Source organism: Neolamprologus brichardi, unplaced genomic scaffold (assembly GCF_056152115.1).
Source record: "Neolamprologus brichardi isolate AB-2024 unplaced genomic scaffold, ASM5615211v1 NODE_ptg000038l+_length_1369362_cov_1, whole genome shotgun sequence".
Lineage (NCBI taxonomy): Eukaryota > Metazoa > Chordata > Actinopteri > Cichliformes > Cichlidae > Neolamprologus > Neolamprologus brichardi.
The window spans coordinates 300,291-322,500 of NW_028270040.1; the positions used below are offsets into that span (position 1 = coordinate 300,291).

Sequence of the window (22,210 nt, forward strand, 5' to 3'; positions counted from 1 at the left end):
TACATTCACTCGTCTTCTTAACACCTCAGCGGCTGCCTCAGCTGTCCTGAGGCAGGACAGCCTGAACAGGTGACCAACAAACTGAGCCGTCTGCGTGTTTAAGCATGTATATTGTGTTTGAGATGTCATCAGGTGCTTCAAACACACTCACATGGAGACTGTAGGTTATATAATAAACAGCCATTAATATATTTTATGTGGAACGACAAATGGCTCTGAGATCACAGACATGCACAAAACTCAGAATGTGTGTGATTATTAAATCAGTTGTTGTTGCTTAAGCAGATAAATCACTCGTGTTTGCATAACAGTGTTTTTGCTGCACAGTAAAGCTCGTGCAGTCCTCTCAGCTGTACGATCCACACAGTGTTTCACTATTACTGTTGTAAAGACAAGCAGAGAGTGAAAGGAACGGTTTATTTCTGCACACTCCTCAGTGTAACGGTAGGTGCAATAGACAGGAAGTGTTTAAGTATCCGTGTGGTTTGGTAAAGATTCATACCTCCTCAGTCCAGCCCTTCCACCCTGGGGAGTGCAAAGGAGCTTGCACAAGCAAATTTAGCACATGCTATTGACTTAAGAGGACTGCATTTTCCAAGGCAATGCCTCGGAAAAAAGGGGGAGAGAGACAAAGGAGGATTGAAGAGGAGCAAGGGAAAGGAAATCCAATATACAATGATGGAAGAGAGAAATATACGGGGGGCATGCTTAGCTGCAGTCACCGCTGTCTGTTCATATGGATAAACAAAGGACGGGCGGACGGATGGATCCTGCACAGCACACAGTCAGAGGCTTGACCACTGCCAGCTGTTCAGATACTGACTTACACGTTTCTTTCTCTCAGTTTCTGAGTCAATCACCAGAACACGTCCAATGCACCTGATCCACATCAGCACACAGCGAGCATCAGTTTGCACGTGTGCCCAGGTACGTCCAACACACAGGGATAAAATACTTATAATAGCACAGAACATCAACACAGATGACGTGCTGATACTGTAATGCTGTATTTTTTGCTTTTTTAAACATTGCAGTGTTGCAATGACGAGCTGCGTACGTGTCTATTTCCTGGCAGGAATCGGTACAAAGCTTTGCATAAACTGTGGAGTCTGCTGCACTCGTGAAGGATGTGGACAAAAGTTTGAACCTGATGACATAAAGACGTGAAAACTAAAAAGTCTGCTGAGCAGAAGATTCACGTGCCAAAGAAACCATCAGGAGGGTTAAAGCTCATCAATAGTTTCACTTTTTATGACCAACATTTGTGTTTTCCACAGATGAAAAAAGTCTGCGCAGGAAAAACAGCAAAATGATGCGACAAGCCCATGTGTACCAGAGGCAATGAACACACAGACACACACACACCATTAGCTTCTAACAGACTGCTTCCCCGAGGAGTCGTGGCGTTTGTGTAGCCACATGAAACAAAGTGTGTGTGTTTGTCGATCCCAGCTGCTGCGTTCTCTCTGTGCATGCGTGCGTCTGCATGTTTGTGTGTGCGGACAGCAGCCGGGTGGTCCGGGCTGCCCTGTAAAGGTGATGTGTGCTGACTATTTGGAGTCAGGACGCGGCAGGTTAGCTCACTGCAGCGTGCTCGTATTTATGTGGCAGCTCTCTCCAGTCTTATCATATTTTATACGGCCGCAATAACAGACTGTCTAGAGAAAAAGGCACCGCCTGCCACCGCACATGGTGCCAGCAGTAAAACCAGGCACGCGCATGCTCGCGCAGAGCCGTGCAATGTGCTGGCACATAACACGGCAGCTGACCGATGTGCTGAGCACTTTTACAGTAAACAAACAGAGTGAGGTGCAGAGTAATAACTGAAGCAAAACAGCACGATTAACAGAAACACAGCCATCGCAGGGACAGGCATGGAGCCACTTCAAGAAGTGAGCCAGCACTTACTCACTGCTGCTCTCAAACTCAGCTCTGAGCTGACATCTGTCTCTGTGCTGCTGCCCGCTGGACACACGGGCGCACACACACGGGCGCACATGGTGACACAGCTTAGTTAGCAGTTTTGAGTCCATGTTCATGAGTGCATGAACACCAGAGCAGAAGACATGGAAGTAGTGAAGTGTGCCCGGATGAAGAACTGCTCATGAAAGTTTTTCCAAAGTGCCAACCTGTGAACATGTTTGTATCAATAAGACACACAGAGCCGGGTCACAGTGAAGCAATAAGAATAATAAAGAAGGAGGAGAATGAAGAGACGCTTGTTTGCTGGTGGTTGTGTGATGTCTTACCTGGGGCAGATAGAGAAAAGCAGGCGGGCACTGCAGCGACTGGGCCAACATCCCCGACCCGGACAGCAGCACGCAGCCAGAGTTCGCCATAGAGCACAGCATGTGGAGGCGGGACAGCTTACTCATGGAGAGTCACTCACACTTCTGTTTACTTCACTCTAACTATCCTCGCTCTCTGCCTTCACTTCCTGTCCCCTCCCTTCTTGCTTCTTTACTTCTGTCAGTGGCAGCGATGAGCAGTCAGAGTGAATACAGCTGATGCACACACACACACAGACTCACACAGACACCACTGAGGATGCCAGCACACACTCTCAGCAGCTGAAGCTCAAGCAAATCCCGTGTGTGTGTAGGAACGTGAAGCCTCTGCTTCTCTTCTTCTCTCCTCTGTTTACTTTGAGAACGAGGTGCAGAAACCGAGGCACACGAGCAGCTACGGAGGGACGGAGAGAGGAGGAGAGTAGAGAAGGAGGTGGAGGCAAGGCAGGACTAAAAAGATCTGGGAGGTCCTTAAGGAAAGGAAGGGAGTGATTGGAGGAAAGAAAGAGGGACTAGGAGGGACGATTGGGTGGAAGAGGAGCGGCTGGAAAAGAACAAGGAAGGAGAGGATGGGGAGGAGGAGAGAGGAGGAGAGAGGAGGAGAGAGGAGGCTCTGGAGTATCCTGACATCAAACACGCGAGGATAAGAGACTGTGCATCTCTGTGTGTGTGCAGACTCACACACATAACAACAGAAGCTGGTCCACATCATCAACACTTCCTATAGACAGCTCTGCCATGACCAGCTCTCCTCACACACACACACACACACACACACACACACACACACACACACAGACAAACACACACACACACACACACACACACACACACACAGACAAACACACACACACACACACACACACACACACACACACACACAGACAAACACACACACACACATACACACACACACACAAACACACACACACACACAAACACACACACACACACACACACACACACACACACAGACAAACGCACACACACACACACACACACACACACACACACACACACACACACACACACACACACACACACAGTATCTCAGCAGTGCGACCACTCAATGCAGCACTGCAGCTCCTGCATGCATGAACATGGACCTGCATGTCCTGCCCACACGCTGGCAGAACAAACCGTACTGTGAGTGGTGCTAACACCAAAGTACAAACAGAGCTGTTAGGACTGATGAGGCTGTGAAGCTGCTGAACAGGTTTCGTTCAGAGGCCTCCTGCTGTCTCCTTCACCACACAGCCTCAGCACCTCCGTACCAGCTGAGCTGAACAACTACTGGCCAGAGTCCACCTAACAGCACTGATGAAACATCTCCTTCTGAGACTGCGTACAGACTGAATCTGAGAGAGGACGATGCAGTCGTCTGTATATCACAGACATGGCTGCCCAGTGAGGATCACCTGGCTGTTTCTACTGAGAGTCTTCAGGAAATGTCACCGCTGAAGGATTACTGCCTGACAAACACGCTGCAGTCGTCTGTCTGTCACGGTCAGAGGTGGCAAAGTAGACTTTCTTTCGTACAAGTACAAATACTTTTGTTAAAAAATACTCCTGTAAAAGTTAAAGAACTGAAGAGGTATTGTGGCTTTGCCTCCTCACCTAAACAGGAAAAGCTGAGAACATAGAGGAGGCCTCCTCAACAAAATTCTACTCAAACAATCACTTAAGAAAATAACTCAGCAAACTGACCAAAGCAGAGCCAGCTCGACTTACAAAGTAAGGGAATGAACCATCGTATACTTGAAAGGTGAAAACCACAGAGACAACAGCTGCATCCCTCCTGTGTGGCCACAGCAGCTCCACCCTCAGCCTCCTCTTACTCAAACCAGAGCAGCAGCCACACATACCACAACAAACAATACAACACAGGTCTATGCAATCATTTACACTATGGCCTAATGAAAGACTTGAGTTACTTCCTGGTCCCTGAAGCTTAGACAGAAAGGTAAACATGAATACTACCAGAGTGTTTCAGCTGTTGGGAAAATAATCATAAGTCAAAGATGATTGTACTGCATAGGGATGGGTACCGGTATCCGGTGCCGGTTCTGTCATAAACGGTAGTAACCAGACCGAAAAGCAGTGCTTTATTTCAGTGCTTTATTTTTCCTGAGCTGTGATACACTTTAGATTCCAGCCAATCATTTTACGTTTCCGAGGATAGTAGGCGGGTCCAGGTACGTACGTTCTTTTAGAGCAGAGCTACAGATTAAAAATGCCCAAGGCGAAGCGGTCAAAGTCTGGCTGTACTTCACAGCAAAAGATGCAAACTCAGCAGCTGCAACAAGTGCTTTAAGCTGATACTGTGATACTGTCAAAGGAGGTAACACCTCAAATCTGATGAAACACCTGGCGACGCATAGCGTTTTTTTAAAAGCAGAGAAATGTGCCGTATTTGATAGCTTGCTTCGAGACCTCACACCGAGCACATCTACTGCGGGTGTGGTGCCTGTTATCGACCCGGAGTTAGCAACATCCCCCAAAAACCCGAAGAGGAGAGTCCTGGCCCCTAGCCCTGCCAGTGTAGCAGAAATGATGAGGATGATGATGCAGCAGCAGCCGTTCTTCTCTGCGTGAGTAGCTTAATGTTGTTCGTGTGTAATTTACGTTGAGTAGGCTAACCACGTTATTACATTAATGCATGTAAGGTGAACTAGCAAACACCATCATAGCTACATGCGGCTGTCTTCTTGTTTGATGGCAGATACTCCCTTCACCCTGGCCAAAAAGGCTGAAATGACCAAAGAAAAAGTGGGAAACAGTTAAACATGAGAGGTTTTTGGACAAAGTTTGTGTTTTTTCCATTGTTTAAGCTGCTTCCAGCCAAGAGTGATACCATATATGCCCCATAGCTGTAGAAAAGGCTAACATTGTTATCTTTTTACAAAAAAACAGCTGAACATGAGAGGTTTTTGGACAAAGTTTGTGTTCTCCATTCTTTAAGCACCGGTTTGAGCACCGTTTAAGCACCGGCACCGTTTCAAAAGTACCAGTTTGGCACCGGTATCGGATAAAACCTAAACGATACCCATCCCTAGTACTGCATGTAATCTTTAAGTCTGCACTTAATCAAAGTGAGCATCCTTCCCTTTAAATCTAAGCTCTCTTCTTGCTCTCCTGTCTTTCTCATCTTCCTCCATCTCTGAGTGAAGTTAGCTCTGCAACACACTGTGAGACAAACTGCACACAAACAGTTTGTGTGACTGTTGATGGTTGTTGAGCTGATAGAAACGCTGTAACTCCCTTCATGCTCGTTTCTCTCAGGTTAGATGCAAACTTACATCCTGGCCCACTTTATATCCTGGCCCCTCATTATAAAAGCTATAAATGATACTGTTAAAGTAAGAAGCTTCAAACACGACAATGATACTTAAGCAACTGTTGCACTTATATATAGTTTCTGCTCTACAGGAGCAACAAAGCACTTCATACAAATGTTTCTAACATTCATTCATATGTTTTATTGAAGGGTCTACCTTAAATCATAAAGCGCCTTTAACGCTGAAGCTGAATGCTCCAATGGATGCATCGTAGAGCAACTTAGCATCTCCAAGGATAACGATGTGGGATCAAACCACCAGCGTTCCGATCAGTAGCTGCTCTACCCGCTGAGCTGCAGCCGCCGCTGAGCTGAAGCCGCCGCTGAGCTACAGCCGCCGCTGAGCTGCAGCCGCTGAGCTGCAGCCACCGCTGAGCTGCAGCCGCCGCTGAGCTGCAGCCGCCGCTGAGCTACAGCCGCTGAGCTACAGCCGCTGAGCTACAGCCGCTGAGCTACAGCCGCTGAGCTACAGCCGCTGAGCTGCAGGCTTTCAGTACAGCTGTGGGTCACCCAAGGCTCCTGTCTATTATCCTATTAGAGCGATTAGAACATGCTGTAGGTATTACAGGTATTGCACTGCAGTGGTTTGTATCATATCTATCTAATAGACTCCAATTTGTGCATGTAAATGGAGAGTCCTCTTCACACACTGAGGTTAATTATGGAGTTCCACAGGGTTCAGTGCTAGGACCAATTCTGTTTACATTATACATGCTTCCTCTAGGCAGCATCATTAGAAGACATAGCATACATTTACACTGCTATGCAGATGACACCCAGCTCTATCTGTCCATGAAGCCAGATAACACACACCAATTAGTTAAACTGCAGGAATGTCTTAAAGACATAAAGACCTGGATGGCCACTAACTTTCTGCTTCTTAACTCAGATAAAACTGAGGTCATTGTACTCGGCGCTGAAAAGCTTAGAAATATGGTATCTAACCAGATTCTTACTCTGGATGGCATTACCTTGGCCTCCAGTAACACTGTGAGGAACCTTGGAGTCATTTTTGACCAGGACATGTCCTTCAACGCACATATTAAACAAATATGTAAGACTGCTTTCTTCCATTTGTGCAACATCTCTAAAATTAGAAATATCCTGTCTCAGAGTGACGCTGAAAAACTAGTTCATGCATTTATTACTTCCAGGCTGGACGACTGTAATTCATTATTATCAGGATGTCCTAAAAACTCACTGAAAAGCCTTCAGTTAATCCAAAATGCTGCAGCAAGAGTACTGACAGGGACTAGAAAGAGAGAGCATATTTCTCCTGTTTTGGCTTCCTGTTAAATCCAGAATTGAATTCAAAATCCTGCTCCTCACATACAAGGTCTTAAATAATCAGGCCCCATCTTATCTTAATGACCTTGTAGTACCATATCACCCTATTAGAGCACTTCGCTCCCGCTCTGCAGGCCTACTTGTTGTTCCTAGAGTATTTAAAAGTAGAATGGGAGGGAGAGCCTTCAGTTTTCAGGCCCCTCTTCTGTGGAACCAGCTTCCAGTTTGGATTCGGGAGACAGACACTATCTCTACTTTCAAGATTAGGCTTCAAACTTTCCTTTTTGCTAAAGCATATAGTTAGGGCTGGACCAGGTGACCCTGAATCCTCTCTTAGTTATGCTGCAATAGATGTAGGCTGCCGGGGGATTCCCATGATGCATTGAGTTTTTCCTTTCCAGTCACCTTTCTCACTCACTATGTATTAACAGACCTCTCTGTGTTGAATCATATCTGTTATTAACCTCTGTCTCTCTTCCACAGCATGTCTTTTATCCTGTCTTCCTTCTCTCACCCCAACCAATCACAGCAGATGGCCGCCCCTCCCTGAGACTGGTTCTGCCGGAGGTTTCTTCCTGTTAAAAGGGAGTTTTTCCTTCCCACTGTCGCCAAAGTGCTTGCTCATAGGGGGTCATATGATTGTTGGGCTTTTCTCTGTATCTATGAAGCGCCTTGAGGCGACATTTGTTGTGATTTGGCGCTATATAAATAAAATTGAATTGAATTGAATTGAATTGAATTGTCTGTCCTGATCTGGCATTATCTAATATTAACACTATTACGTGTATTAGAAAGTCGATGTTTAGTCCTACTATTATTATTTTATGTATTATTATTAGCACTAGTGTTGTTAGTATAATGTTCATATGCAGCATGCTGTTATCAGTATTTCATCATGGTTTAAACTGCTGTAACAAACGATGGGCTGTACCCACATACATCTTACAGTTTAATGGCTGAAAAGAAGACATCAGTGTACGGTGGAATAATCCTTCAGTTACAGATGAAAACAAGCATGTCGTTAACACCCGTATACGAGTCATAGAGCTGACTGCATGTAATTTATAGCTCAGCTGTGAGGAGGATATTTGGTTTAAACGCAGTCTTTCCCTGAAAAAAAAAGAGCTAATGGATGAATAATGAGCAACACTAAAATATGGATATGCCCCACTCTGTTCCCTCTCTATCTTCCTAATTTATGGGCCCTCAGAGAGGGACAGCAAACAGCAGCTTCTTCATATTTTGCTGCTATATTTATTTTTCATCCACTACAAAACTCACTAAATAACAAAGTTATTAAGGTAAATAAAAAAGTGAAGGTAAGTTATAATTTTAGACCTAGTCCACTCAGAGGAGTGGCAGAGAGAAAAAACAGGAGTGATGCTGTCCACTGCTAACACATGACGTAAGCTCAAATCACATCATCAGGTTTGCAGATGACACAGCAGTGGTGGGTCTCATCACCAGCAACAATGAGTCTGAGTACAGAGAGGAGGAACAACTCCTGGTGGACTGGAGTGAGAACAACAACCTGCCTCTAAATGTTCTAGAGAGATGGTTGTTAACGTCAGGAAGAGCTCAACGACCCACAGCCCACATCAACGGGTCTGCTGCTGAGATGGTCAACAGCAGAGAAGTAACGCGTTACAAGTAACGTGTTACTGTAATCCGATTACTTTTTTCAAGTAACGAATAAAGTAAGGGATTACTATTGCAAAAACGGTAATTAGATTACCGTTACTTTCCCGTAGGAACGCTGCGTTACTTGCTGCGTGATTTTTTCGCGAGTGTCTCATGACAGTGACGTAAGCGAGTGCGACGTTCGTGACAACAGCTGTGTGCAGATCAACAATGGATCATATATCGAGTGCAGAGAGAGTATGAGCGTGCAGCGTTTAAAGCGTGGAAGTACTGACCTTACTTTGAGTTTGATTCCATAAAAAGTGACAAAAACATTAGTGTCCGTTGTGCGTGGGAAGAAAACTTCTTTTTACAGCAAAAAAACCCCTAAACTTCCAAACAAGCACCAAGTAGCTACGAAGTAATGGGAAACTCACAGAGAAACTCGCGGATTCTTCCACTGACCGCAGCACACCTGCACCAGGGTAACCCTCCGCCTACCCCACTCCTGCTTTACAGGTGAAAATAGAGCAACAGGACTTTGACTTTATTTATTTTCTGCTGTGTTTTACTTGCACCTATTTGAAAGACTGAGTGTAAACACACAAAATATTTTATTTTATGTGCTGGAATGTGCAGAAAATAGGTTTAAATGTTAAACTAATTTCTTCCAGTCAGAGAATGTTGCAGATAATTAAATGTTTGCTTGATGCATAAAGTTAAAAGATTAAAACGAATAAAACAAGTTTTAAAAAGAGACTTTTCCATTTGATTACATTTTGTATGATGATTATGCAGAAAAAGTAGAATTGGGCTGAAAGATCTTTATCTCCTATTCAGGTTGTAAATTGTGTTTTTAAAAAGTAACTAAGTAACTAAGTAAATAAGTAATTAATTACTTTTGAAAATAAGTAATCAGTAAAGTAACGGGATTACTTTTTGGGGGAGGTAATCAGTAATTAGTCACTGATTACTTTTTTCAAGTAACTTGACCAACACTGGTCAACAGTGTGAAGTTCCTGGGTGTGCACATATCAGCTGACCTCTCCTGGAACCTGAACACCATCATGAAGAAAGCCCAACAACATCTTCACTTTCTTAGGAAACTGAAGAAGGCCAGTCTCCCTCCTCCCATCATTTTACCAGTTAACCACTGAGAGCATCCTCTGCTGCTACATCACTCTCTGGTACGGAGAAGAAGTCTCTGCAGCGGATAGTGAGGACAGCAGATGGTTGGAGGCCCTCTCCCACCCATGTCCCAACTCTACCACAAGCACATCATCCGACGTGCAAACAGCACAGTGAAGGACACTCTCCACCCCTCACATGCACTGTTCTCCCTCCTTCCATCTGGCAGACGGTTTTGCAGCATCAAAACTTAACGGCCAGACACTGCAACAGCTTCTTCACCAAAGGGCTGATGTACACATACACCTTTACAAAGACCTACAATAAATGGACTGATTCTTATATAGCGCTTCTCTACTCTCCCGGACTACTCAAAGCTCTCTGTACAACATGCTACATTCACACAAGCACTTCTAAACACAAGTGCAAACTAATCTACATTCACACTCCGACAAACGCATCGGAGGGCAACTTGGGGTTAGCATCTTGCCCAAGGATATTTGGCATGTAGACTGGGGAAGCCAAAGATCAAACCACCGACCTTCCAGTCAGTAGCTGATCTGCTCGACCACCTGAGCCACCAACACTCAGCAAAAGGCTCAAAAACAACACGAAATTCCACAAATCTTCTAAAAACTGGAGCTGGGAACAATGTGTTTATTTGCACACTCAGTCACATCTACACACACATCTAAATCATACTATATTTGCACATTTTGCATCTTGCACATGTCTTCGTCCTGTCTTGTCTACAATATCCTGACCATAACTTGAACCTGGTATTCAGCACCTACTGCACAATCCACTTCGTATTGTATAGTTATTATTATAGTATTGTATAGAATTGTATAGTTACTAATTAGTAACTTTTTATCTCTTAATTTTAACCAAATTTAGCAAGTTGTTATTTATTTGTAATTCCTCTTGGAGATATATCTTTTATATTCTTATAAATGCACCATGGGGGGCTTGGGGTGAAACAGTGTTTTGGTACGCTGTATACTGTGTATATTGTTGTACTGACAATAAAGTTCCTGAATCTTGAATCTTGAATCTAAAGGTTTTCGCTTGGGCAGTGGTTGTCCTTCTCTCCTGGATCGGCTGGAGCTTTCTTTAGGAGCCTTCCCAGCTTTGACAAAAGTCCAGCTGGGATAACCACATTTACTCATATATACATATATATGTATATATGAGTAAATGTATATATGTATATATGTATATATAGATATAGATATATTGCATACACATTGTTCATGGCACTTGATATGGTAGATTTTTAGCAAGTACTCAAACCACAGAATTTCTTTGGGGCTATTTTTGAATTTGGATTAATTCACAGTTGGTGCTCGATGAGTACATGTGCCAGCAGAATGGTGTGGGTGGGCCTGAATAAAAGCAGTGTGCTGATGAAGTGATGAGTCAGTCTGGGATAAACACACTTTTTAGCAAAGCACATTTATTCATTGTCATATACACGTGTGTGTTGGCAGTAAAAGTATGCAATGACCACCAGACCTTACATAAATAAATGTGACATGAAACAACCCTAATTCAAAAAGTTGATATACACACACACACACACACACACACACACACACACACACTTTAAAATGTAAATAAAAAATAATGCATCAATCCATCCATTCGCTTCCGCTTGTCCTTTTCAGGGTCGCGGGGGGCGCTGGAGCCTATCCCAGCTGTCATAGGGCGAGAGGCGGGGTACACCCTGGACAGGTCGCCAGTCTGTTACACACAGAGACAGACAACCATTCACTCGCACATCCACACCTATGGGCAATTTGGATTAAAAGATTAACCTATCCCCACAAGCTGCATGTCTTTGGACGGTGGGAGGAAGCCGGAGTACCCGGAGGGAACCCACGCAAACACGGGGAGAACATGCAAACTCCACACAGAAAGACCTGATGGTGGAATTGAACTCAGGACCTTCTTGCTGTGCGGCAACAGTGCTAACCACCGTGCCACCGTAAAAAAAAAAAATGCAATCATTTGCAAATCCCATAAAACCATATTTGTCAGGCTAACAGCAAATCCAAGCCGCACGGCTCGTCCATCTATTCAGCTCTCAAACATTTGCTCACTGGTCTATCGCTAAGAAAGCAAAGAATCAAAAGACAGCAGGGAGAGAAGCTGAAAGGAGAGAAGCTGATGTGACCCTGCATCCACAGAAAGACCCAGCACAACACCATCCAACACATGGCCCTTCATTTCAGAAGCAGCAGCAGGCCCCTCACAAAAACATGCTCCACATGCTGAGCTCAGACAGACAACGATTGAAACAGTGTCTCCAAAAGTTGCTTCTGTTCATCTGGACGTTTCGTGGGAGAAACGTTTCATCATCATCAGGTGACGTCTTCAGTCTCAGCTGACTGCAGGTTTCCATCTTATAAACATACATGTGCATAATGACTGTTATAATGAATCAGGATTAAGGAAATCAGCTCCCAACTTTTGGAGATTTACTTACCTGGATGATTGAGACAATCAAGACAATTGAAACAGTAACTTCTGTCAATAGTTTGATCTGAAAGTGTAACAACACGAACATCGAGCAGCTTTATTGTGTGTTGGACCAGCAAGCCTGAGGCTGAGGAAACAGCACGTCACCATGACACTGCACTTTACAAACATTTAAAACTCCCGAGTACAGCTGAGAGACCGTGACTTTGTTTACATCTCTTTCCTTCATGTTTTTGAACCATTGTATGTCAGTGTGTGTGTGTGTGTGTGTGTGTGTGTGTGTGTGTTACTGTTATAAACCTTTGACCAGTTGCTGATAACATCCTGCTGTCTCTGACACCTGTGAGTGTTGACCTGGAAGTTCTTTGGTCCTGATCAGATTGTGTTAAGAATCAATAAACTCCACTTCTTCATCACTCTCCCTCCTCTTCTGTCCTGTCATTTCATGTGAGGTGTAATGGAGGGCCTGACACGGCAGTATCTCATCCACACTGACACAGGGCTCCACGTAGGAGGGCCGCCCCAGACACAGGCTGTGGGCCGTAAGGGGTCTAAACTCTCCGGTGGACAGTGGAGGGATGGAGCCTCGGATGTTCAGCAAACCTGTTCACAGGCCACAGCAGACGTCACATCGTCATCGCTCCAGTCTTTCACTCGCTGCATGTGCGTCTGGATCCACAGCAGTCATTCACACACAGAGAAGCTTTTTTAAGAAAACAATCTTTTGCTGCAGAGAAGAAGAGAATGGCTGAAATGCTTCAGTCCGTTTCTCTGAAACAAAATCGGTCCTCAGGACGCAGTCCAGCGCCTCTGTAGAGCTGACGTCACACAAGTGCAATTCTCAATCCAGCCCGTTCAGGTTTAGCACTCCCTGTGGCTGGCTGCAATATATCACACACACACACACACACACACACACACACACACACACACACACACACACACACACACACACAGCGAGAGGCAGTAATATATCTCTGGGAGAATTTAACTGCACTGGCACCAACATTTGCATTTCTGTGAAACGAGTGCATCTGATTTATTGAACCACCGGCCTGAAGCATCTTGGGAAATGAGGCGAGTGGATGGAAACTACATTTCCCACAGGCCGCGTGTTTTAGCCATGTCAGCAGCAGGCATTTCAGAGATGCTCTGTAGTGCTGGTGAGCTGCTGAAAGCAGAGAGAGAAATATATAAAGCACAAAAACAAACAGCAAAGACACAGTCCTCTTTTGTTCTCAGTGATTTGTCTTTGAGAGTATCAAACCAGCAAACTAGATCATTCTGTGAAGACTCAAGAACGGAGACAGCAGGACAGCAACAAGAAGAAACGAGCTGAAGCAACAGAGCAACAGAAACTGTGAGACGAGAGGAAATATGAGAAAGGCCCAATCAGAAAGTTCAATTCAATTCAATTCAATTTTATTTATATAGCGCCAAATCACAACAAAAGTCGCCTCAAGGCGCTTCATAGATACAGAGAAAAGCCCAACAATCATATGACCCCCTATGAGCAAGCACTTTGGCGACAGTGGGAAGGAAAAACTCCCTTTTAACAGGAAGAAACCTCCAGCAGAACCAGGCTCAGGGAGGGGCGGGGCCATCTGCTGTGATTGGTTGGGGTGAGAGAAGGAAGACAGGATAAAGACATGCTGTGGAAGAGAGACAGAGAAAGGACAGAGAGGCGTGCTGGCACAGAAAGTCTTTGTCCTGATATCATCACTGCATCTTTGCTCCAGCTGTGTCCTCGGTAAATAATGAAGGGAATGAGACAGAGAACAGTGATTCCTCAGATAGACTCATTTAACAGCAGGAAGGATGAGTGGGAACACATGGAGGGATGGGAAAGTGACATTTCACAGAGCGGACGGTCAAACGAGTGGATGTAAGCAGGTGGAGCAGTGAGAGGACGACACGGGAAGAGCACGAATCCCCTTTGTGCTACACAAACAGGGAATCAGGACAACCACAGACTTTTCCACACTTGTGTACTTCTGCCTGAAAGCGTCACTTTGTCCCACCACCGTCCGGCTGCTGCAGCAGTCCACATCCCACCATCGCCTCTCAGGCAGGGCACTAAGGGTGTGTTCAAAGCACAACCGAGTCCATGTTCAGTGTCACAATGTGTGAGTCACCCACTGATGACCAAATATCACATTCACAGAAGTTCAACCTTCACGTGTTTGCTCTCTTTAACTTTAATATGCTGTTAATATAAAATCATAACTTTCTGCATCAGTTTCAGACTGAAAGCCATCAAACATGTCAGTGGGTAGAAACTCATTATTACTAAAAAGGCCTCTAAGCTGATTAAATACAAACCCTGAGTGTTAAACAACATCAGTAAAGTTAAATGAACAACTGAGCACAAAGTGAGGAGCTCGTGGTTACTGCGATGATGCAGAGGTGATGTGTTTGCAGTCATGGTCAACAACACGTCCACACTGCAGTCCTCTCTATAAGTCGCTGCCTCTACAGGCCAGAGACACAATGACTGACTTTAAAAGGATGAAATTTGAGCTGATCAAAGGCAAACAGCAGCTACCAGCAACTTTTAAGGTCGTCTTGCATGTCATGAACATTTGAACATGTTTGTTCTGTCTTTTCATTGGCTCCCACAGACTGTAGTTATTATTGAATCTTCTGGACCTGAAACAGGCTGATGTAAATCAACAGTGCTTATAATATGATTTTTATTTAAATGTGTCTCAACACTTCAGTAGGAAGCCTTGAAGAGATGACTGCTGACCCAGTGAAGACTTTTCATAAAAGATTTTCTGATGAGTGATATTTATAATAAGAGGAAAGGTTTGTTTAGAACGTGCAGCACCAGTGTTCAGGGGACAGGTGGTGTTAATAGTGTCAGACAACGAGAGGTTAAACCTCGTTAATGCAGGTTTTTGATTATCAGGCTTTAACCATTAAAATCATTGGACTGTGGACAGACAGGAAAACAATGATACGCAACAAAATGTGAGCTGAGACGAGGAACCTCCATCTCTGCCCTCATCTGCTTTACTTAGTGATACACGACAAAGACACAATAAAGCAATAAAGCACAACATTTCTTCACTACGTGCTGAAAGTCTCTTTTGCAGGTAATATGATTTGAAAGCAGCTTGAGATGCAAAAAAAGTTTTAAGAAGTTGCCAAGTAGTTTGAAAATCTGTTCATGAGGAACAAAAGTCCCAGATTTATCCACTGAAGTACCTGATTCCTCATCATGGACAGCTCAGACATCAGTATCATGGATTTCTGGAGCAAGAGCTAACCCTTCTGCTGCTCCTCAGTGGACAGCGTGCTCTCCTACTGCTGGTGTTTGGTGCCCACAGTCTGAGGAACCCTCATCCTTCAGGCCACTCACATACGTGGCCTTAGTTCTTCTGCACTTTTTCCCGCCTGTCCCGTTTGGTTCTTTTGCATCAGAATTATTGTCTAAAGGTGAAGAAAGATGCCCAACAGATTTACTTTACCAAATGGACCATCCCAGCCTTGCCTTAATGGTCTATTTGATTCACCTTTTATTGTTTATTTTATTTTCACTTGCTGCACACGGGACAGACTTGACTGGGGGAAAGAAAAAGAGTGGGGAAGAGGGACGGTGATAAAGGGCAAAAACCAAAGACCAACAAAATATAACAGTAAATACTAAATATTAAACATTATTGTGCAGCATGTAGGAGCAACAGCACAGTGTGCTTTGAGGTAGGAGCCAAAAAGGGTGTAGTTTCTGTGTGTGAGTCCCTGTGTGTACACCTGTGAGCATGGACGCACTTGTATTTTAAAGGTTCCTTCATGTAATGGTTTTCATCTCATTCCCATGAAGCCAGCCGTCTGGTCTGCTTCCCCCACAGAGTGTTTTTAGATCTCTGGATCTCCTCGTCTGTGTCAGTCTTCAGACTGAAGCCATTCAAATTTAACACAGGTGTTGTTTCACAATATACATAAAGTTTACCTGAAACCGTACGGCTGAACGTCCACCGTCCATGTTCAGCATATCTCTTTGGGCAGGTGTGCATGGAGATCCGGCGTGATGCCTCCATGTTGAGCAGTCCGCTGTTATTTTAACATCAAGCTGATGTCAGATCAGTCCTACTGTCTGCAGGAACACGCTGCCCGAGAAAGTCAAGCTCTGCAGCTCCCACTCATGAAAGAAACATGACGCCTGTCAGGCCCCACAGCATCTGTGTTTGGCCCAGCCTCTTATCTACCAATCAGATCGCATTCAGAGCTGCCGAGCGCCAATCCCTCGCCGACGCCGACTCACCTGCACGACCTGACTCTGACCCCTTAATAAACCTCTCTGTGCAGCCAGCTGTCCCCTCTCTCACCTCCTGTTTCTCTCTGTCTCTTCTTCTTAGCCTGATGTTGTCAGTGCTGCATGTAGCAGCTGAAAAGAGCGATCATATATTTCACACGACTGCTGAAGTCGACTCACAAACCTATTAGCACGAACACTCTTTTCTCCTCTTTCAACAACATGAACTTTCTTCTTTTGCAGCTGCTGCATTCACCTGCTGCTCTCTGTCCTTCTTCACTACATCCACTTTCTCTGAGGTCTTCCCCTCCTGCTCCTGCCTGGCAGCTCCATCTTCATCACTCTTTGTCCAGTATACCCATGTCCTCTGCACACCTCTCACACTCACCGTTAACACATGTTAATGCAAAAAAACTGAAAAGCAAAGTGAAGCGGTGATTTTATCAGGATAGTCTAGATTTTTGCATACTTACATTTTTAAACCACGTGAATGTTTTTTGTCTTCAAATAAACTAATCTATACTTCTGTTAGTCCTAATCCGCAGTCTTGTGACAGCCAGCTGCAGTCTGCTGTTTTCCATTTTATTGTCATTTTTCAAATTTACCTCGATCTGCACAGAGTTATGGAGGAAGCCAATAATGGCCTCACCATTGAATTATATTAAGTTTACTGAGCAATTCTTTGTATTTTGGAAGAAAGACTGAGTGTCAGGGTTAAACTCAAGTTAGACAACAACTGAACTGCAACGTGTGTGTGTGTGTTCCTGTTTAGCTATTTTTGTGAGGACCGAGCTCTGCATTCTACTATCCTCGTGAGAACCAACCAGTGTCGATCCCTCCATGCTGTTAATGCTGCCAACGGTGAGGCTTGAGAGGGAGGAGCCATTTGTATGAAAGTAGTTTGTGTATTTGCAAGTCATTGCATGCACTACACCAGTGTGTGTGTGTGTGTGTGATGAGGTGTTGTGTTGGCTTGGCACATAGCTCTGATGCCCACTGGCAGCGGCGCAGCACCTCGTTGCAGTTGTTGAAGAGAAAGGGAACAGCTGGCACAGCTGGGACACACACAGGGAGCAGGCAGCGAGCCCGAGCCTCAGAGAGAGCAGCAGGGAGGCTTCGTGTTCATGCTGATAGAAGTCAGCTAACTAACACACACCCACACACTGTCATACTGCTTTCATCCAGCAGATCACACACACACACAAGGACACACTAAAGCAAACCCTGTGATCACATAAACTCTGTAAAACCAAAGAGAGTTAAAGCTGCAGTCATTTAAGCTTTTAAACACTTAATGAAACATCTGAACAAACCTGACTTTCTCACACCTGTGAGTCAGCTCAAGTCCGACCGTGGCTCCGGCTTCAGCCATCGCCACAAAAATGTTCTCACCTCCAGCTGAACCTCTGCAGCCCGCAGCACTCATGACGTGATCAGTCATTAAAGACTGCACTCAAAAAAAACCCTCTTTGAATGAACATAAAAAAATCATGGAAAGAATTTCCACGTAATTAAATTGCTTTATTTTAGCATTATGCAGTTCTGTTAGTCCAACTTAATGTGCTTGAGTTGGACTAACGTGATTAATTAATGATGAATCAACTGTTTTACTACAGTCCAACTTATTTTGATTTGATCCAACCCATGCAAATTACGTTAGTGCAACAAAACCTGCTTATTCGTAATAGAAATCCATTTATTTTAAGTTCATTTAAAGAGCTTATTTTGTTGGAGTGTTCAGCAAAGTCTAGAGTCTGGTTAACATAAAATGTTAATGGATCTATAATAACTTGCACTCCATCCATCCTCTTATCTTTACCAGGGTTGCAGTGAGGCTGGGGCCTAACCCAGTGACAGGGTGGGAGTCAGAACACTGGACAGGTCACCAGTCTATCACAGAGAGACAGACAACCATCTGCCCTCATGTTCACAGATATTTTAGAAACACCAATTAACTTAACCCTAATTACTGTGGCAGGAAACCAGAGCACCCAGAGAGAAACCACTGCACACTTGGCCAGATTGCAGATTTGAACCCAAGACCTTCTTGCTGAGAGGCAACAGTGCTAACCCTGTGCCACCGAGCTGTCAGTCTGGACTTCAAAAACAAAGGGAAACTATGATTACAAGGCTTGATATAGAATTTTAAAAACCATAATAAATAGCTGAGGCATATACGTAGTGTGTGTATGGTTGTCTGTCTCTTCTAACCTCAGTGGTTTTCCTGTGGTTTGAACTCTTGTGAGATCTTGTGAATTTGGTGAGTCCAGGCAACTAACCACTCTTACTAGATTGTATCCTGTCATCTCAACAAGAATAAATTAAGTTGCTGGATTTCATGCAGATCCTACAGGATTTAATTACGTTCTCCACAGAAACATGAAATTACTTTGTTCACATTAGAAGTTTGAATTTTGTAAATTTAACAACCACCCAATTTCCTTTTTTTGAGTGAGTCAAACTTTACAAAGTAATTCCACCTTAAAGGACGACCCTAACCCAAATGATGTCACTGAGCTAATCAAGCAAATGCATCACAAAGTGCTTCGATTATTGAGGGAAATACTGAAATTGTGATTTATTGTTTATTACTAAGATAAAAAAAGGATATCATGCCATCCTGTTATTATTGTTGTCATTATTATTTTCATTATTATCCAAAAAACAAGTTATTAACTGACAGCTCGTCGTTCCTTCCTGTCTTTCCTCTGCATGTGTTCACTTACCAGGAGCCCGGTAGGACAACACGAGAGCCAGCATGAATACATGAAAGTCATTATCTCTGCCAGAGACAACACTGAGCTGCTACCGGTCATGCAACTATAAATTAAATTTATATAAATTATATTTATATAGTCGATGTCTATGCCAAGCATCCTTTGGCAGTGTTAATGTGTGTGACTGTTACACAGAACAAAGCGCTTTGGGTGCTCAGGTAAAGTAGAAAAGTGCTACATACCACAACCATCCCTCAAAGGAATGATTGAAAACCAAACAAGGATCAGTCCTTAAAGATAAACAAGATGCTTTTCCTTCAAAATCTGACAACTGTGGAGTTTTTTCCTTGGGTACATGTGAGTGAGTGAGTGTGAGGACCCAAGTGTGGACACGGAGGCAGATGGAGGTTTAACTGAAAGCTCTTCATTAGGAACAGATGCTCTGATAAGGGACAAAGGGACACTGACACCATGGGTGATGAGGGGAAGTGGACACACATGGGAACACAGCTGAAGCAGATACACACAACGAGATGGGGGAAGGAAACCTCGTTCCTGGATTGTTTCCTGAAAAACAATCCAGGAACTGGAAACGAGGAACTTGGGAAACACGAGGAGAGATCAGCAGACGACCCGACGAGGAACAAAGGACGACACACACAATATACACAGAACGAGGGACAACAGGAGGGAGACACAGCTGAAGCTAATCTGACGAGACAGGGAGGAAGCGAAACTCAAAAAACTGAACACGAGATTTTACCACATAAGTATAAAGTACATGTACAACATGTTTCAGATCAGACGACATAAAAACAGCTTCGTTTTAACAGTTTGTGTTACAGCGTTTTAGCATTTGGAGCTAATTTTATGTTTTTACAATTTCAAATACTTTTTTTCTTTAACCTAAAACATCTGCAAAAATACACAAACAATTTAAAAGTGACAAACTATCATTTAATTTTGGAAAATCACAAACTGTTTATGCGTGTGTGTGTGTGTGTGTGTGTGTGTGTGTGTGTGTGTGTTTGAGAGCGACCTGTATTCTACAAATAATGATTTGCTATTAGCTAATTCCTGTGGCTATAAGGATTCTTAGAAAAAAATCCCCTAACACACATGCAAACACACACACACACACACACACACACACACACACACACACACACACACACACACACACACACACATCCCCGTTCAGCTATCTTAGTGAGGACCTTCATTGACATAATGCTTTCGCTAGCCGTCCTTCTACAGCGCGTCTATAGCGCGTCTGCAGCGCGTCTGCAGCGCCTCTACAGCGTCTCTGCAGCGCGTCTGCAGCGTGTCTGCAGCGCCTCTACAGCGCGTCTGCAGCGCGTCTGCAGCGCCTCTACAGTGTGTCTACAGCGCATCTACAGCCTCTACAGTGTCTCTGCAGCGCATCTGCAGCGCCTCTACAGCGTGTCTACAGCGTCTCTGCAGCGCGTCTGCAGCGCGTTTGCAGCGCCTCTGCAGCGCCTCTACAGTGCGTCTACAGTGTCTCTGCAGTGCGTCTGCAGCACCTCTACAGCGCGTCTACAGCGTATCTACAGCGTCTCTGCAGCGCGTCTGCAGCGCGTCTGCAGCGCCTCTACAGCGCGTCTGCAGCGCGTCTGCAGCGCCTCTACAGTGTGTCTACAGCGCATCTACAGCCTCTACAGTGTCTCTGCAGCGCATCTGCAGCGCCTCTACAGCGTGTCTACAGCGTCTCTGCAGCGCGTCTGCAGCGCGTCTGCAGCGCCTCTGCAGCGCCTCTACAGTGCCTCTACAGCGTCTCTGCAGCGCGTCTGCAGCGCCTCTACAGCATGTCTACAGCGCGTCTGCAGCGCCTCTACAGCGCCTCTACAGCGCCTCTACAGTGTGTCTACAGCGTGTCTACAGTGTGTCTCCAGCGCGTCTGCAGCGCCTCTACAGCGCGTCTACAGCGTGTCTACAGCGTGTCTACAGCGTGTCTACAGCGTGTCTACAGCGCATCTGCAGCGCCTCTACAGCGTGTCTACAGCGTCTCTGCAGCGCTCCTGCAGCACGTCTGCATCGACTCTACAGTGCGTCTACAGTGCGTCTGCAGCGCGTCTGCAGCACCTCTACAGCGCGTCTACAGCGCGTCTGCAGCGCCTCTAAAGCGCGTCTACAGCGCATCTACAGCACCTCTACAGCGCGTCTACAGCGCGTCTACAGCGCGTCTACAGCGCGTCTGCAGCGCCTCTAAAGCGCGTCTACAGCGCGTCTACAGCGCGTCTGCACCGCGTCTACAGCATGTCTACAGCGTGTCTACAGCGTGTCTACAGCGTGTCTACAGCGTGTCTTTAGCGCCTCTACAGTGTGTCTACAGCGCGTCTACAGCGCGTCTACAGCATGTCTACAGCGCGTCTGCAGCGCCTCTACAGTGTGTCTACAGCGTGTCTACAGCGCATCTGCAGCGCCTCTACAGCGTGTCTGCAACGCCTCTACAGTGCGTCTACAGCGTCCCTGCAGCGCGTCTACAGCTTGTCTACAGCGTCCCTGCAGCGCGTCTACAGCTTGTCTACAGCGCGTCTACAGTGCGTCTACAGCGCATCTACAGCGTGTCTACAGCGCGTCTACAGCGCGTTTACAGCGTGTCTACAGCGTGTCTTTAGCGCGTCTGCAGCGCCTCTACAGCATGTCTACAGCGCGTCTGCAGCGCGTCTGCAGCGCCTCTACAGCGCCTCTACAGCGCCTCTACAGCGTGTCTACAGTGTGTCTACAGCGTGTCTACAGCGTGTCTTTAGCGCGTCTGCAGCGCCTCTACAGCATGTCTACAGCGCGTCTGCAGCGCCTCTACAGCGCCTCTACAGCGCCTCTACAGCGCCTCTACATTGTGTCTACAGCGTGTCTACAGTGTGTCTCCAGCGCGTCTGCAGCGCCTCTACAGCGTGTCTACAGCGTGTCTACAGCGTGTCTACAGCGTGTCTACAGCGCATCTGCAGCGCCTCTACAGCGTGTCTACAGCGTGTCTACAGCGTGTCTACAGCGCATCTGCAGCGCCTCTACAGTGCGTCTACAGCGCCTCTACAGCGCGTCTACAGCGCGTCTACAGCGCCTCTACAGCGCG

At 45.4% G+C, this 22,210-nt stretch overlaps 1 protein-coding gene across 4 annotated transcripts in view; it reads right to left on the reverse strand.

Moving 5' to 3' along the window:
- rbfox3a (RNA binding fox-1 homolog 3a) overlaps positions 1 to 22,210 on the reverse strand; it is a 497,652-nt gene that overhangs the window by 149,019 nt on the left and 326,423 nt on the right. Inside the window, exon 1 of one of the 4 annotated variants that reach the window (XM_087836999.1) lies at positions 2,250 to 2,678. The exons of the other annotated variants lie outside the window; for them this stretch is intronic. Within the exon in view, the coding sequence (XP_087693125.1) occupies positions 2,250 to 2,375 (126 nt within the window). The 5' untranslated portion in view covers positions 2,376 to 2,678. Of the gene's footprint in view, positions 1 to 2,249; positions 2,679 to 22,210 lie in introns of those variants that run through there. 4 annotated transcript variants of the gene reach the window in all.